The following is an 18,351-nucleotide window of genomic DNA, read 5'->3' on the forward strand; positions in this document are numbered from 1 at the left end:
GCACGGGATGGATTTATGGCAACTCAGCAGAGTTGCCATGACCTCATAACATCCTGGCACACTAGCTCTACTGTAGAACCTTAAAGCCAGACCTGTCTGCTCTGCTGTGATGGACCTCACCTTTACAGACTGCTCAACCCACCTCCCTGGACATCAGAACCCCCCTACTGACACTAGCCTAACTTTCTTTCCTAATTTATAACCCATCTTTTCTCTTTCTCAGCATCCTATAAAGAAGGAAAAGTCTATGGAAGAAGAGAAGTCTCTTGGAGACTTATCCCCACAACTATCTTATAAAAGTTCATCAAGTAAAGGTGGGTGGCCATAGAGCAGACCACAGAATGAGATACATATATTTGCTTTCATGTGATTCAGTCTGTTTCAAGGCAATTTAGAGTTACCCCAAAAATATTCAGGTAGGTATAATCTAGAATAGTTTCACCCACTCTCAGGAGCAGAACACACCTGCAGAACACATGTGCCCCTTCAACCTCCAGCCTAACTTTGCCTCTCAGAGATCTCAGAACAGATTCCTACGTTGTCCAGTTCCTCTGGTTTCCTGGGCACAGGACCAATTCCACTATATATACAGCTTCTTCCTAAGCAGTAACCATTTGCTGGCAGCGAGTTGCTTAAGAAAACAGTTACAAGCTGATGTAAAATACAGCCCTGCTAGCATCCTCCAAGACCTCAGGGTAGGTTCAGCTGCTCCTGGACTGGCTCTACTGCTTCAGCAAGGTCTTGTTTGAGCAGAGAGGGCTTTTCTGACCCATCAGCAGTACCACCAGATCAGTTACACTCAGATGAGGCTGTAGCAAAGAGCTTCATCTCACGAACTAGTTTAACCTACAAGGTCCAGTAAGTAAAACCACGTACCAGGTTTTGTTAGTATGGAATTGACTGGTTGTTGGAGAGGTGCGCTGGACGGTGGGCACATCCCGAACAAACTACTGGTCAGAATAAAAAAAACCAAACCCTTCAGCAGAAAAGAGTGAAATAAAAAATTAAAGCAGGTTGTGTGTTTGTTTCCTGAAGCACTTATCTCCATTAGAACAGAGACATATCTTTGGGAGTTACAGCAATAGCCAATGACAGAAGACAAGAAGCATTAAAGCACTGCCTTTTGGACATGTTTTGGCTCCTGCCTTGCTGTGTTGGGTCTCAGTGGGGAAATCATAAGCCTATCTCAGCCCATCACGGTCTGCTTTCCAAGACAAACAGGAGCCTCACCCACTTGTGCCTGACAAAGGTGAGTTGTTGTTTTAGCAACTATAAACTAATAGTGTAACAAAAGTATTCCTGGCCTGCCTGTCTCAACTTGCCTGAGGTTGTTCTATTTGGATGGTAGAAGCCACAGCTGATTTTTTCTTTAAATGGCATTTCTCCTTCCTTAGAGGAAGTTGTTACCTGTTTTGTTTTACCTGTTTGTTTGTTTAATGAAAGAGTATTCAGACTATTTCCCTGAGATGTGCTGCAGCAAATTGCAAACTCTATTCATCACCTTTCCTCTACCCAGTACCCCACACAATTATGGTTCAAGGCAAGGTAGAAGAAAAATTTAAAAACTGGCATACACTATTTGCTAGTTAGAGAGAAAATTTTCTCTCTTTTGCCAATCTGGAGGAATTGGTCTGGAATTAAAATAAAATTCAATGTCAATCTTGTAAAAGCTTTTATTTATTCAGACCAAATTATTGCATTCACTATATTTTCCACTTCCTTTTTATTCTAGGGTAAAAAGGAAACAGAGGATTTCTTACTGTTCAAATGTTTAGGATGGCAAAGCTTTCTGATTTACAATACCAGATCTAAGACAAGCATAAAAGAACCTGTAAAGCTGTTATTGAAACTTATGGTGGGTATAAATAACAAGGGCACACATAACAGGCAACCTGCTGTGAGGAAAATTGAAAAAAAAAGTAGTTTTAAAGCTATTTTTATCAGCTGGTGGAATGACTGGCTAGAAAACAACCCTTCTGCTTTTCTCAGTGTGGAGAACCTCTGCCTGCTTTCATTCTTTGGTGTCCACATACTAGCACAGTAATGGCATTTTGAGGAGGTTAGCTTTCTGACAGGCAGGATTTCTGCTGATACACTGCCAGAAATGCTGCTCCCGGGAATACCAGAGAGGAATTGCTAGTCTAGCACCAAATACTCTAGAAATCCCCCTTCTGCTTGGTACCATCAGGCATTGCCAAAAGCTGGATTTCTGCACACTGGCATTTCAAATCACCACAGGACAGAAAAACCTCTTGTCTTTCTGTGAGAGGGACAAGTACATGATGTCATGGACTACTTTTTAATCCCTATGTGCAGGCAAAATCTTGGTATGTAACAACTCCACATTACATGATAGTTCCATGAGCACTTTGAGTTGTCAAGAGCCAACAGCCCTGCCAAAACCCTTTGTTGCCTTTCCTGTCTCTCCCAGGTGCCTGCTCCTTCCTGCCGCTTCCCCTGTGCCAACAGAAATGTTTGTGCAGCCTCACAGTGAATCTGATGCGCAAATGGATCCAGGTTAAAATTAACCTAGGGTGGAAAAAAAAAAAAGAGTTTGTTTTAGCCCAGATTGGTTCCTTGGTCTGCCTTGGTTCTCCTGTCAGTATTGTTCAGATTTCACTGCAAAAGCCTGGAGTTGCATCACCTGTACTACTGTGCTGTCTCCTGGCCTCAGTGATCCCACTCACTGTGGTAGATCCTGGTTTCTCAAGTAGGCACAGGACACATACCTGATGCTCAGAGAGGTTCAGCCTCCCCATGTGAGATAAAACAGGTACTTCCATCTGGCTGACTATCTTTTGCTCAGCAAAGAGGGAGAGGCATTAGCCCCAAGTGTTGCTGAGCACAGGCCCAACTCTGTTGTGCCTGAATGTCCTGTTTTATGATGGCAATCAGAAGCTGATGGGAGTGGAATGTACATTTTTGCATCTTTACGTGCAGAAAGGCACATCTTTGGAATAATAAGGAAGGCTGCAGCAGACTGAACATTGCAGAGTGTGTATAAATCCCAAGTGAAGGCTGTGTACCAGCAGTTGTCCCGTGGAGCAGCACTATGTATGCACAGCACAACCACAGCAGATCTGTCTGAACAGATGTGCAATGACCATGAAGCCTACAGGGTGCAAAGCCTGAACTACCTTGCCAGGCCACTCGTGCACAAAGCTTTTTTTCATTAAGGTTTTTCACAGGTCAAATTGTCCTTCCTCTGCAGCAAGAGCACCCCGATTCCTTCACGCTGCATGAAACCTGATTTGACTTCTGCAGTTAGTGAGAGGAAAAGTGTTCTTATTTCACTGAGTAAGAGTCCTGCGGAGTTAATAAATTCTTCAGTGCTTTTCTGAAGAATGCCATTTGGTTCTTACAGCCAGAATCTGTTCTCTAGTACCTAAATGCAATTCCCATAGATTTCCAAGGACATTGAGTATGTATGTATTCCTTGGCAAAATACAGCTATTACCTTAAAATCCTGAAGATACATGAAGTCTACAGAGTTTCAAACTAAAGAACTGGAATACAGTCTGAAAGAAAACTAAAATGTACGAAGACCTAAAAATACTTGTTAGAAGTGTGTCTTGAGTTCAAAGATTTCAGTGTTCCTCCCTAGTGTAGAAAATAGAAAAATGTCCTTGAAATATGAACACTGGGTGCTACTTTAGAACTTGTAATCTTTTTGGCTTCCAAAAGAAAAGGACAATAAAAGACCTGTAGTTTGGCATCAGGCAGTTTAATGTTATTGGTGAAAAAAAATGGAGCGTTCACTCCATGAAAACAGGAGTCACCAACACTCATGAACTGCAAATTGTCTTGCTTAAGAGAAGTCAGGGTTGCTTTATTATGTGAAGTGTATGATTATTGTTTCTGTTGGAAGGCACACCTTTAGTGAGGATGGAGGCCATCCCAATCTTTCCTGCAATATGCAAGCAATTATCTCTATTTTTATGCTGTGTAAAATTTAATTTGTATTTTGCAAACTTTGGAAAGAAAAAATAAAAATACTTATTTCACTGCTTTTCAATTCTGCAGAATCAATAATTGTTCAGTGCATTTATGAAGAATATATAATACATATGTAAAATAGCATCTTTTAATAAATGCCTAGCATATCCAAGAACAAGAATGGTTTAACCTCTGTTATCCTGTTCTGAATTGTGAGACGCCTATTTAAACAGATTTAAGGAAAATGTAGTCAAAGACTATGCCTTAAAGAAAAGAAAAATAAAATTCTGGAGTTAAAGGCAACATTTTTAAGAAGAGATAATATCATTTATAAGACCAGTTAATACGAATGGAAAAAGATACACTGACATTTATATAAATGACCTCCTGCTCTAGATTTTTAGACCATCAGAGTGACAAGAACAATAATTCCACTTTCTAAAATTTGGGATTAATCTGAACTAAGCAAAGTTGACATTGTTTCAGGCTTTTCTGCAAAATGTGTAACCTGGGAACAAGTGCTCTGAAAAAATGCTTGTGTAAATGACAGGAAAATCAGGCTTCTCATGTCAGGATCAATATATCAAATCTGTGCAATGGGCTGAAGCAGATACACAGAAACATAATTTCTATTACTGGAAATACATCATTTAATATACATGGGCTTTGCTTCACAGTTTGCCTATCTCTGGCTCAGACCAGTCAGGGAAATGGGGTTTTTAGCAGAAGTAGTTCACTTCAAAACATGCTTATAAAATATTTGTTTAAGATTAGCAACGGAAGGACCAGCCCAGCAGTATACAGGCGTTGCAGGGTGCAAATACTATGCTTAGGAATAGTCCCTTTAACTGTCTGGAAGCTAAAAGAGTGGGGAGGCAACATTTTAGGTAAGTCAAAATCATCAATCATTAGTATTTGCGTTACTGCGATTCTTGCAAGTACCAGTTATAGGTTCAATCTTTGTGATGGTGCTGTTAAAAAGTACACCTACAGTTTGACACTAAGTTAGTAGGGATGTCAGGCATGAACCCAGAACCAGCAGTTTATTTTTCCTTCATGCTCAAACTTTAAACATTTCAGGGAAAAGGATCAGGCAGTAAGTTACAGAATATTGAGCAAGGCAGAAAACCATGAGGTAATAATGAACAGTGGTGCACTAAGGCCGGTTACACAGAAAAAGCAGATTCCACTCTTCACCCCACAGTCCTAGATGGATTATGGTTCAATGTCCATCTGTGAAAATGCTAAATTTAGTCTGGCCTCAGAGGAAACACAAGACACAAGTCCTGCACATGCTCCCGTTGATCTTTGAGGATGACCTTCCTGTTAACTCGATGGGCCAAGCGCTACAGAACAACTCCCCCCTTCCCACCACACTACATGTATTTCAAGACACACAACTAAATACAGAGGAAATAAATTTCACTCAAGGAGCTATTTTTATACCCTTCCTCCAGGCTGCTTGTTTTTCACTAGTGTGGTGGAGGCATGGAGATGCTATGGCTGCTGACTTTAGGTCAGAGCTCGTATAAAACCTCGTGGTACAAAATGAACTCTCTATGCTGCCTGCTTGTTCTGGTGTCTGCACTGCACTGAGGCACCACAGCTCCAAGGAGAAGAAACAGAAGGCATCTGTAAGGTTCCTATGCAGTTAATAAAAAGAATATTCAGACCATTTTCAGTAGGTGTCTTCCCTGGATAACTGTGCAGAGTGCTTTAGAAAATACCTGACCTGGTCTCTTGAACCTCATTACCACAGCAGGAGCCCAAGTCCTTTCTCAGTACAACCACCACTGCTCAGACTCTGTGAGCACCATTTGTGGAGTCCCTTCAAAGGCCTCTCACTCTGCTTTGATCCTGCGAACACAGCGGAAGGCTGAGCTCTGCCATTTTGTGAACAGGCATGTGATGGGATCACTGAAGAGCTGGGGACTGGCTTAGAGTCCTTTATATAGAAGATGTCTCTGGTCTTCACTAGGCCACATGGGATGTTTCACAGCCCACATTACCCTGGGAAACTATCTCACTTAATTAAAAGTATAGTATTTACTCAGTAGAGCTGTCTTTGGCCTTTGTTGATGTCGCAACAGCTGGGACGTCAATAAACAAGCAATAAAAATTAAAGACCCCTTTTCCACCATATCTTTGAAGTTGTTAAAAAAGGACCAATGCAGTCTTGTTTGTCCAGGTATGCACAGCTGAAGTGCTCTCAGACTGTTCCCTCTCAGATGGCTTGTGGGGTCAGGAGAGGGCTGCAGCCACCCACTCACCCTTCACCTAAGCAGCCAGGTCCCAGCAACAGGGACCAGCTGGGACCTTCCCTTTGTGAGCTGCAGCCAAGGAGGGAGGTTCTCACTTCTCTGCAGGACAGCAAGAGGGACATAACTGGGTTGCCTTAACCTGGCCCTGGAAAGCGTGGGCTTCCACAAGAGGCTGTGTGAGACACTGCAGTCCTGAGCCTGACACAGAGGGGGACTCTGCATAAGTGGTTCTTTTCTTCTCTGTGGGGAAGAATGAAAATGCCTTCCAACAATGACTTTACAAGAAAACTTCAGCAGGATGTGAGAGTTTTAGAGAAACATCAAAGAGTTGGGAGAATGCATGGTTATGTTTTGGCAACTCAGTTCTCCTTCTCTGTCTCACCTTAAAATGCTTAGTCATATCTACCTGAGTATTGTTCTCAACACTTCTGACAGACAGAAATAAGGCAAGAGCAAAAAAAAGCAAGAGAGGAAACAGGTCCAGAGAGGCCATAAGAGAAAGCCTCTTTGGAGCTGAGATCCATCTTCCCCTGCCCTCAGTCCCACTACTGAGTTTCTCGCCAGTTTCTTTGTCAGACCAAGTGCTGAACCCTTTGGCATTCTTGGTGAGCTCAGTGTGCCATAGCATTTTAAATTCCCTCCAGTTTTATGTTAGTTTGTTTTGGGTTTTTGGTTTGTTTGGTTTTGTTTGTTTGTTTGTTTTCCCAGTGATAAAACCAGCACAGACACTGTACATTGAAATTTGGGATTAAGCTGTCAGGGGACTAGGTGGATATATTTTACCCCCTGTCAGAAGGGGAAGCAAAGGCAAAGTAAACAAGAAAAGTTGCAGGCCTTCTCTCTTTTAAACAAAGACTCCTGTGTTTAAAATAATAAAAATCCACCGTACAAAAGCAAAGCAACTTCCCCCAAAATAGCCTTTCCTGTTTTATCAAAGCATTCATCAAAATTGCACTTCTCCACAAAAATAAAGTCTCAGGTAGAGCACTGGAGGCCTTTTGCTTTGATTAGATAACAAAGCAGCTGAAGCAATATGCATTATTGATTTTAGTGGTACCTGGTATGTCCTAAACAAGTCCACATGGCTGAATGTAGGTGTTAATATCTGGTGATGCCATACTGAAAACAAGAAAAAATCATGACACAGAAATACCACATCAGAGAAATAGGGCTGTTCACAAGCCATGAGAGCATGGCTCCAACAGCCTGCATACAATCTGTGTCCACATGTTTCCCATGCTTGGTCAGGCTGTGTCCAGCTTACTTAGTTACTCAGGTAGTGCTTGGACTGACACTGCCTCTTAGGGTTGACTAGGCAAGGATTTGTCAGTATAGTTTTGTTTTTCTGATGTGCCCAACAGGTAAAATCTCTGGTAGAGCTACAGGCATAGTGACATGAATATCCCTACACAGGTATGGCTCATCCTCTCAGCCTCGACTTGGCCTACCCCTTAGACATGATGAGAATCAGATCTCATCACCCGTATTGCCAACTGTTGCTGAATATTTGTTCATTTTTTTATTGTTTAGGAGATAATAGAGTCCAGGAGAAGGTATAAACATGGATAACTCCAAGCATGGACACTTTATGAGTGTCTGAGTTCTTCTGCAGAGGGACTTTGAAGGAGAAAGCAGGGGATCAAAAAAGAAAGAGGTCTGGGATCAAAATATACCAGTAGGTCAGGGAGTGAGGCATCATTGGCTCTCCAGCTCTGGGGCAGGCATTGCCCACTGAGGTAGAAAGCAGTGATATGGTGGGGAGAAACTGTGAAGGGCCATGAAAGTGAAGATAGATGGACATCGTTTGAAGAGAGAGAGGAGGGAGACACAGTAGAGAAAAAAAGGAAAAAGGTGACCTGACTGAAATAGCAAAGTGGTTTTGAGTTCTTTTGTCTTTCTTTTGCCATTCCTTTCACAACTGCATAGAGCCACATTTGTACACTGAGGCAGAGCAGTAGTCCTGAGCTGGGCTATGGCAGGCCTCGGTGCCAGCCCACAGAAAGCTGCCATGTCTGTCTGACAGACAGACATGCTGTCTGACCGGCTTGTTTCCAGCTGCTCTATCATAATTGAAAAGGAGTGAAAATGCGGCAAAAACTTTCCTGATGTGATTTTTCTTCATAAGTTATGTCCTGAACTTGTAACAGGGAGGCACTAAATGCCAGCAGAAGGGCTCCACGTGACCTCTCTTGAAAGACAGCCTATACTATGAAATTTTGACTCTGAACACCCTTGTTGGAGCAGTAATAAGAACAGAGGTGAGGGTTTGTTTTTTAATTTAAATATTGCATATTTATATTGACAATGGGAGCCTGAACATTGTTTAATAGAAACCCCACGACCTGTTTATGTAACAGTTATATCAACTGTGTTACCTAATGAAATATTTCCTTTAGTTCAGAGCCTTGCAAACATTTTAATCGACTGCTCTTCATTAAGACTTTCAAAAACAAAAACAATTTCTCGGCCTCTACAAGGACAAATGAAGGTTTAATGCAGCACACTAAAACTTCTGAATCGTCCTCACACAGCTCCCCTGGGACATCAGGAATCATTACCATGGAATATGTTTGCAACAGAGATTGTTTAAAACACAGCAGAGAAAATGCGTGAGCCAATGCAGATCGCAATTTAATACTCAACAGGAACAGGGATACAATAAAAGCAACCTAGACTCTTTTCCCGCACTAAAATCCAAGATGTTCTTAAAAAGAGACGTGGGAAGAAACAATAATGCTTTTCCCTACACAGATGCTTCTTCTGAGATCAGTAACTGAAGGAAAGAGACTTTAAAATGCAACTCGAGCTGGATTACCCTGACCAGCTTTGCACACTAAAGTATTAAACGATCTGGTCTTTCCCACGAGGAGAAGTTACAAAACTTCAAGTCTCAGTGTGACCTCTTTTTCATTGATACCACCCTTCTCACTAGGTTAAATCCTTATTCTGCTTCCTTCTGCCACAGCCCAGCCTGCCATTGCACCTCCCAGCCACAGGCTCTCTCTGGCTGTAGGATTGGGTAGGAGACCCTCCAAATGCATAAGCTGTGACAACTCCTGCTCCTCCTGCCCAAAGTCTGATGCTCTCCCAGCTGATGGACCAGGCCAAAGTGACCCATGTGGGAAGTGCAGGCAAGATGTTCACGCTGCTAACATATGCCCTGCAAGACCTGTGTTCCCTCTTTAGCTGAAAGAGATCCAACTATTTTTCTGTTTGCTCTGTTACAAGGACCCACCACTGCCACCAAAGCCCTGCTGTTAGGTGGCCGTCTGCCTGCACAGCAAGATGTTTGCATAGCATCTTAAAAAAATATATTCCTTATCTCCTCCAGAGATATGCACCAGACACAAGCATCCTGTGGGCAGGATCTGGTCTGAGGCCCTGAATGGGACCCTCCTTTCACATATCATCAATCCAAAACAAGTGCCATGAAACTCTACCTTTTTTTTAAGGCTTTCTTTTTGTGTGGAGGTTGCTTAAAATTACTGCAAGAACTAACCTTTGTTTCTCTTTGAAATACTCTGTGTATTTGATCTTAGAAGAAAAATGCTGTGTAAGGGGTCATAAGACAAAAACTTTTATGATCAAGATTTCATCTAATAGTTTCATGGGCCAAATTCAAATTTGGAATCACTCAAAGTTAACAGGTTGACACCAGGAATATGCTTGTGGCAACATGCTTAATGAATATTGGCTAGATCACGATGCTGCTTTCTATCCAAGTGGATTGCTCTCTTAATTTGAAATGTATAGCTTAATACTTTAGATCTCAATTATAGGGTAAAAGAGAAATAGGAGAAATAAAAGAAATAAAAGTCACAGCTTTCCTGTAATTAGTCATGTGGAATAGTTCAAACAGAGCTTCATTGCTGGTATCACAGATCTTTCTTTTTCCTTCCTAGGGATGCTAGTCAGAAAAAAAAACATCCTGCAGATTCTGCAGTACAGTAACAGAGACTGCAGAGTTCCTTTTACTCAATCATCTGTAAATCACTTGCAAAAGGTTAATTCCAGAAATCTGTTTGCCTTTCTATAGAGGGTAATTGCAAACACTGTCAGATCATCGGAAAGGAAGGACAGGCAAGAGGATACTTGTGTGTTGAGCTGAAAAAATCAAGTGTGTATACTCCAAAGGAACACAGTCAGGAGTCAGACAGAAGGCTGGCAGGCCAGTCCTTACAGTCTCTGCACTTTTACTGATCGATAGGAGAGATCTGTACAGATATTTCATTACAAAAGGTAGGAAGTGTTCTCTTCTAGGTTTGTTCTGTTCTGTTGACACCACATTTTTCCTTTTGCAATATTTTATGTTAATTCACCACCTGTTTTCAAAGGAGGCGTAAAAGAGTGAGGAAGACCCAGAGCACATGTTAGTTGTGAACTTTGGTTTTGCATTTCCAGTGGCTTTTGGTTAGACTGTTTAAAAAAGCTTGATGAGGACTTGCACTGATGTTTTACAAAATGTCCTGGTGATCCCACCGAATCTGTTAAGTATATGTTCAGATGTTGGCTGACATATTACTTTCCTTACTCTTGCACATTAAGGATAGTAGGCAGCTTCTCTAAGCCACGATTTACATTTACACTCCACAATAACTCATAATAAGACAAAACAGAGTAATTTGCCATTTCCCTCTATGCAGATGTAACTATGTTTTGATACTTGGCAAAACTCTGCATGTTTCTAAAATAGATGGCAAATTCTATTATTAGAAATGTTAAGTTTTGAGTGTAGGTACTTTCTGTTCTTGAAATTACAGTGCTTGTAAAAGCAAAGAATTATGTGTCTTGGTAATTGCAAGCAAAATTCAGCTGTTAACCTGTTTTCCTGCCACTGTGTATGTTTACATACTTGAAGCAGACTGGGAACACCATTAATGTTGATGTAAGATGTGCCAGCCTTTGTTCTGGGTTGTTGAGAAAGGCCAGAAATTTTGGAAGCCTGGATCAAGGAATTCTATATCCAACTTGTGCCTAAAGCTCCTGGAAGCAGAGAAGGGCATAACCCTGAATAGTCAGAAGCCCTTTATCATGCTAATCTTTCCAGCATCTCATAAGACCAGTAGGCTCTTTCAGCAGCTACTGCATTTCCCCCTTTAAACTTACCCCTCTTTCTTTATTCCCAGCATCTGTTCGTTCAGTTTAAACAACTTCCTGTTTTCCTAATAGAGGAAGAACTGATTAGACACAGAGCCTATTTGCTGTACTCTAGCCAAAATAGTGGATAGGGTGGTTATTTTTATTATTTCTAGCTGCACTTCTGGAGATCCCATTAATACTGAGGCTCCCTCATACAGATTTGGTATGTGCAGGAAGAAAACTGAGGCCAAGGGGGAAAGAGGTATAAGGAAATAAAGGCCATGAATACACGGCTGGAGCCAGCTGTCCCCAGACTCACTCGGCAGCTGTTTAGAGATGCTGGGCCAAGAGCGAGCTCCAACCTGGAAGCTGTGGCAGCATGTCAGGTGAGAGAACCTGCCCACTGGCAGGCAAAACGTGCTAGCAAAGGTTCAGTGCTCTGCTGACACAGCGTGGTGGCTTCCAGGCATCTGGAAGTCAGATCTGGACCTCCAGCCGCAGCCCAGCACTGAGCCCATCCTGCCATACCTGTGGTGCAATTGTGCCCTGGAGTTCATGCAATCATGCCAAAAGCAGAGTTCCCATGTCCCCTGCCAGCCTCCAGCCCCTGCACCACCCTGTCTCCATCCTCAGGATTTCCTGCCTCCCTTTCCACAGCCTACTCTCACAATTTTTAGATATATTTCATTTAAGCAAAAGCTCTACAACCTGGTGGACATAATATGAAGTTTGAGTGGTGTCACCCAGTGAAGTGTCCTTCAGCAGAGGCCACAAGCCCGACTGCTGGACCACGCACCCAGCAGACATGTCCCTGGCCTCCTGCGAGTCATGCCAGGCAGTGACTGCTCTTACACAGGCCAGGCTGACTCTCAGCTTTACCTTTCCATTTATTCCCAGATTTAATTTGCATGTAAGCAACTGTAGCACTTCTCAGTGGAGAGCTGCAGACCAGGACAGGCTCCTGTGGCAGCAGCAGCAGGGCAGGGCCCTGGGCATGTGACAGGCAAGAGAGGCGGCAGTGGGTCTAAGAGGTGCGTGAGGAGTTTGCAGTTCACACCACAAACAGAGCTGACAGCTGAGGGCATCGAATCTGAGAGAAGGAGCTGAGCTCTCCTCCCCTGGATTTGGCTCAGATGCCTCTTTAAGGGAAAGTCTGATAGCAGACCCTGGTCCTACAGTGCTGCTCTGTCCTGGGCATGTGTCCCACTCCCAGCCTCCGCAGTGGGAGGGCAGGCAGGGAACGAGGACAGACTGCAGCTCAGCTTCAGTGCTTTTTCTCCAAACAAACAAAACCACCAAGCTTAACTTGCTCAAGCAACAATGATTCAAATTCTATTTCTCTTAATGCAGATGGGGAAAAAAAATTTAAAAAGTCAGTTCAGGTTGGAGGCTTCAAGTTGGGATGATACGAGCCTTTCCTACCTGGACCCTCCTTGCGTTGTGCATGGCCAGAAGTGGGGTCACAGCCAAAAGGAGACCTGCTCTGGCCACACTGAGCTGAACCAGTTCTGGTCTATCGGTCTGGAGCGTCTCCTAAGCCTGGCTGCATGGATGCTATACGTGGGACACACATTGCTCAGAACAGAACGTCGACTAAAGAGGCCACAGACATCACAGAGACAGCGTTTCACCATTCATTGCACGTGAAGCCCAAGCTCTCAAGACAATACCAGGGATGTGTTTTGTTCCACACTAATTGTATTCTTTCCCCATTTTACCGTGCCATTACACACAATGTCTCCAGTTCAAAAGGCAGTAGTGTGTACCAGTACTCACTGGTGGCCTCTTTGCAATTACAGACAGGCAGTAGGGTTATACTAAAAGAATATGAACTGGTGTGCACTGTGGTACTCATAAAATAACATATCCACAATTTGGGGCATCCTGGGTATATATACAGCATGACTTCCCCTCCCAGTAGGCCATTAGGCACTGAAACAGTCCCTTTGTTGTTTAAAGGTCTTATTTTTATCCATATTCTCAAGACAATAATGATTACCACGTAGCAGAAGACGCACACGTACAAACATTGATTCATGGACATGGAGTCAGGCTTGTGCTGTGCCCATTCACAGAGACCTGGGAACAAAACTCACCAATGACTGAACAGCCTTTTACCCATGCCAACTGCAGGAGCAGCCCAAACAGCTTTGCACTTACATGATACAAAAGGGAAAATCCAAAACAGTCTCAAACCTGTCAGACTGTTGCCTACCTTTTCCTGAAGGGAAGAAGCAATCCATCTCCACACTGCTGCGGGAATGGGAAATGCAGAGAGCGCTGCTGGGGACCAGACCCTCCTGAGGTGGGCTTCGGTCTGTGGTCCGGACCAAACACCAGCCTGGCCTTTCACTCGGCCTCTCCAGCAGCTCCACTGTCTGCCCCACCTGAATGCTCAGCTCGCTGCTGTGGCCTGCTGTGAAGTCCTGGAGCACCACAGTTAGTTCACACCCTCCAGACAACTGCCCAGGGTCAACAGAAAAAAAAAAAAAAAAGAAAAGGAATAGACGTTAGAGGAGGTAGGATGAAAGCAATCATCTTTGCATCATATTTACACTGGCAAAGACAGGATTTGTATTCCTTAGAAGCCAAGTTAATAATTTCTTTTGTCAAAGTTCAACATGTTGTGGCCCTGGTTTCCTTTACTTCTTATTGATTTTCCTGGGCTGAAGTGAGACACCAAAGCTACCCACCCACTAACCTTTTGAATGCTAGCTGTGGGGGAATTTTCGAGCTATGAATTTTCTAGCTGTGAGTGTCCATCAGAAACCCTGGGGTTTTTTTGTGTTGCTTTAGTTTCTGGGGTGACTTTCTAGAAGGGCAATAGCCCAGGCTGCCTCAGTGCTGTGCCTCAGGGCAGGACAAATTCCAGCTTGCCCCTCTACAGCTTGACCTAGACACATTCCCACACGCCACCAGTGCAGTGAGGAAACAGCTTCTCTTTTCTTGCAAGACAAGAAACATACCCTCATCTCCCCCGTCTTGCTCTAGGGACCTCTTGGGAGACTAGGAAATCCTGAGGGGGCAGATCAGAAAAGCTCCTCCCATGCTTTCTGATGGAACCCAGAGGTGTAAATATATAAACACAGAGTGATTGATTATATGCTGACTTCCAGGATTTGTACCTAAGAATAAATGTATCATCTTACTTCCGTACTGAGCACTGGCAACCTGCTGCTTTCCTTCAGCCTCACACCCTGTGACTCTGGATGAACAATTCTGGTCTCTGTGTAATCACAGTCTCTCTATAACCAGAGACTGGATATATAAGCACTTGTGCATACAGCAGAGCAAAATAGAAGAAGGGATTGCACAAGCTTGTTTTTAACAAAGTTTGGGTTTTTTACAGATTTGGATCTCAGAGTTGGATTCTCGTGTGTCTAAAAAGGTGTGAGAACAAATCTAAGTTTTCTGGCATGAGGAATCTTTCGTAATGCTCCTCTGCAATGTGGATTTCTTGCTGTCTGCCCATCGTTAGGGGCCCTCCTTCTTTGTCCAACATGCTGCCTACTGCCCTGAAGTATCCATAGATCTTTGAGGTCCTTATTCCAGTGTCACACTTGGTAGAAATTTTGATGGAAATTAGTTCACTGATCCAAAAGTTATTAAGATGAGAATAGTAAACAAGCTGATTTAAAACAGAATAATACCATAAACCTAATTTTCTTAGGATATGAAGCTAAAACAAAGGATAACATGCAATATTTTTAAAGGAACAACTTGTCAATCCAACTGAATTAGAATAAATCTTGTAAGATGCAAAATCCGTGAAAACTGGGGTCTGCTTATCAGCTTGAATGGGGGAACCCTTGAGGAGATCACATTCATCTCTACAGACTTTATTCTTCAGCTGGTACAATCTCAAAATCCCTTATCTTAGCCCAAGCAGCCCTGAATACACACTCCCATGGGAACAGCCTGTCTCCCCACTCAGTGGGATAGGGGTTTGTGTGACCAATGCAGATGTGAGAGAAATCCCACTCACAGGGGTGATATTCACAGTTACAGAAAGGGGTCAGTGGACAAGGACTGGTTCTCACCTGTCCTGTGTCTCTGCCGTAGACGAAATGCTAGATTTGGGGAAGAAGAAGGAAATATTTCTCTGAAAGATTATTTGTAAATAAATAGAAAAAACAAACAAAACAAACCACGGCAGCTGTTTGAGGCCATTCAGACAAACTGCTGGCATTAATCCCGACAAAAAGAGATCAGTGGGTTGATGAAAGCACACAGGAGATCATTGTAGCACCTATTTGGGCAGTTTATCAGCAAACCAACCTCTTGTCACACTGACATAATCTCCACATAACTGGAGTACAGACATTCACAGGTATGGTAAGAATAAGATATTGCTGTGGCATTTGCTGAGGTTTCTTTGCTATGGACTAATTTGGGGAGTATGAAATCTTCTTGATCCAGTATGATATCTGATTTTGTATGGCGTGGGATATTTAAGACACAAGAAAAAAACTGATTACTTCTTGCTAAATACACAGACAAATCTCACCAAATGTGATGAATTTCCCCTTAACTCTTTCACTATTCCTTGCTAGGTAAATTTTCTGTCCCCCAAATTATGCCATCTATCATATCGTCTCTGAAAATAATCAAGTCTCTCCTTGTTTTAGGGGAAAACGTGAACAAATACTCTGCTATATCAACTTACCACCCATAGAGCTATTTAGAGCATTTCCATGCCCTGTCCCCGAGTACCACTAGGTGTCCGTGTTTGCCATCACACAGCAAGTGAATTTTGCTATAAAGAATTAACTCTCGCTTGTCTTCAATGTGCTTATCTAAGGATGAGGTGCAGTGTCTGGGCATGAAGGAGCTGGTTCAGACAGGATCCCAAGACTCACTGCTTTCAATAATAAAGGCAGAGAATGTTACAGAATATTAAAAAATTTTCTTCAGATGGTTCAAATTGAATTTTGAAACATAAGTAATTTTTATTGCTTAGGCAGGAAACGTGAAACAGCCCTGAAATAATCCAGGGGAAAAGGCCTGGTCAAAACAGCACTTGGGGCAGTTTGGGGCTAACAAAACATTTCCTAGGGAGCATCTGTCTGGGAAGTGCTGCCCTAAGCAGCTGCCTGCTCCATGCCTGTGATTCTGCCCTCCTCACTGGGGCCTGAGTGGCAGCCAACCTAACAGGCCTTCTGAAATAACTAAACATCTGCGACACAAACAGATGCTTCAATTTGGGCAACACCTGTAAACACTATCCCAGAGGATGCAGGTGTGCCCCATGACCCTCAGGTACCATCCAGCCCTGTGTGCCTGTTTGCTCTGACTCATTAAAAATAGCAATTTAAAATAATGAGAACTGGAAGTAATCATCCCCTGTAGGAGCTGCTTGGCACCTGATGTGATCAAGCTCTTCCTCAGCAGGGGAGACATTCACCCCCCTGGCTTTAGAAGCATACCTTTGATGTGTGAGGGAGGGAGCCAACCTCCCTCAGCTTCCTGGAAGCGGTATGAATTTATATTATCTGCTCCTCCAGCATTCTCTGAATGAAACTGTGGATCAGGGGTTTCTGTATGCTCCAACTCACCACTTGGAGCCAGTGCTAAAATAACACATTTTCTGGGAAAGAGCCCATCTTTGGCAGGTGGAATTAAGCAGTTTCTGTTTTACAGGTAGGTGCAGGTAGTAGGTCCAAGCAGTTAGCTCAGGTAGGGGCCCATAGATCATTTTTAGGTGCCACCTGCAAAAAACAGAAAAGGAGCTCCCTCCTTTTGCCCAAGGCCTTCCAAGTGTTTCTCAGGCCTGTTCTGTGTCTTACAGACCACCACACCACAAAGAACATTTACTTACCAAATTAGCCCACAGCAAAGTAATCTCTCTAGAAAACTTACAATACACTAATACATGCACAATTTGTTAAGCCACTGAGGAATAATGCAAATACATCTGATTCCCGATGACAGAAATCCTTTCACCTATGAAGTGATCGCTCAAGCCATTAGTTACTTAATTTGTTTTTAGGGAGTAATTTTCCAGTCTCAGAGAAGTGCATCATGCTTCTCTCTATGTTGGAGCACACAAATAGGAATACAGATAGGCTGTTGGTTTCTCACACATATTGCATTTGTTTTGGAAAGAGAAAGAAAATAGAGAATGCCCTTAAGGTTGAACTTCACAGGTAAATGGCTTCATATTTTAACATGTAACGTTCACTTTTATTATTCCTGTGATTAAAACCACCATTAAAGCCACTGACTGGATATATTTAAAACCCAGACAGCACCCTAATCTGTATATGGCACAACAAGATTGGTGAGACACATAAAAATAAAAATAACAATGCAACATGCCTTTGCAGAGCACAAGGCATAACTGAAAGATCTGACACAGGGACAGATCTAATGAATTGCACAGCAAGCAACAGCCTTAAAATCAGGAAGAAAAGGAAATGGAAGAAGCAAGTAGCAAAATGTAATGAGGAAGCAAGAGGGCCCCAGGCAGTCTGGAGCCTAATGCCCTGAAAGAAGCCAGCAGCAGCCCCAACCTGCCTCCACTGTGCCTGCCATCAGCAAACCATCTCCCGTCCTCTGCCTTCACATGTTCCTGGGTTAGAAAGCATCACTGTGCATTCAGCATGTAAGTGTTTCATGAGGATGTTCTACCACAGGTCAAACCTGAGCTAGAATGGAGCTGTGCCCTATGTCACCAGTGCAGGCGGGGTCCCAACCACACCATTGACAACTCCCCTCTGCTGCAGGACACTGCTCACACACCTCAGAGCACTGTCAGACACTGACCCTGGTGAACGAGCTCCGTCACTCACATGAACCTTTTTGCTTCTGGGAACACCCAACTGAGTGCCCATCAGCTGCAGGAGGGTGAAGTGCAAGCAACCAAAATGATCCCAGGAACCAGTCATACCCTGCTGCAGAGGCATCCAGGGTGCTCCAAGTGAAGGAGCCAGCTCAGCTCCAGGGACCAGCAGGTACTGGTTAGTGCAGGATTACCATGAGATGGTATTTCCTGAATCACAGTGTGTGTTCATGGCCACTGCTGCACCTGTTTAGTTTTCAGCCACAAAGCAGCAGCCAGAGGAAGTAAGGCTGA

The 18,351-nt window shown here is 43.3% G+C and overlaps 1 protein-coding gene across 11 annotated transcripts in view; it reads right to left on the reverse strand.

Annotated features, from left to right (window-relative positions):
- The window catches only part of KALRN (kalirin RhoGEF kinase), a 330,405-nt gene that overhangs the window by 82,249 nt on the left and 229,805 nt on the right, over positions 1-18,351 (reverse strand). For all 11 annotated transcript variants that reach the window (XR_003915798.1, XR_003915799.1, XM_029959838.1 and 8 more), the window contains exons 32-33: positions 15,317-15,346; positions 13,492-13,738 (exon numbers count right to left, since the gene is read on the reverse strand). Coding sequence is in view for 9 of the 11 variants with exons in the window: in XM_029959838.1 (XP_029815698.1) it covers positions 13,492-13,738; positions 15,317-15,346 (277 nt within the window). In the remaining 2 variants the exon portion in view is untranslated. The remainder of the gene's footprint in view (positions 1-13,491; positions 13,739-15,316; positions 15,347-18,351) is intronic.

The sequence above is a fragment of the Manacus vitellinus genome, unplaced genomic scaffold (genome assembly GCF_001715985.3).
Source record: "Manacus vitellinus isolate BGI_N305 unplaced genomic scaffold, ASM171598v3 scaffold_22_pilon, whole genome shotgun sequence".
NCBI classification, from domain to species: Eukaryota; Metazoa; Chordata; class Aves; order Passeriformes; family Pipridae; genus Manacus; species Manacus vitellinus.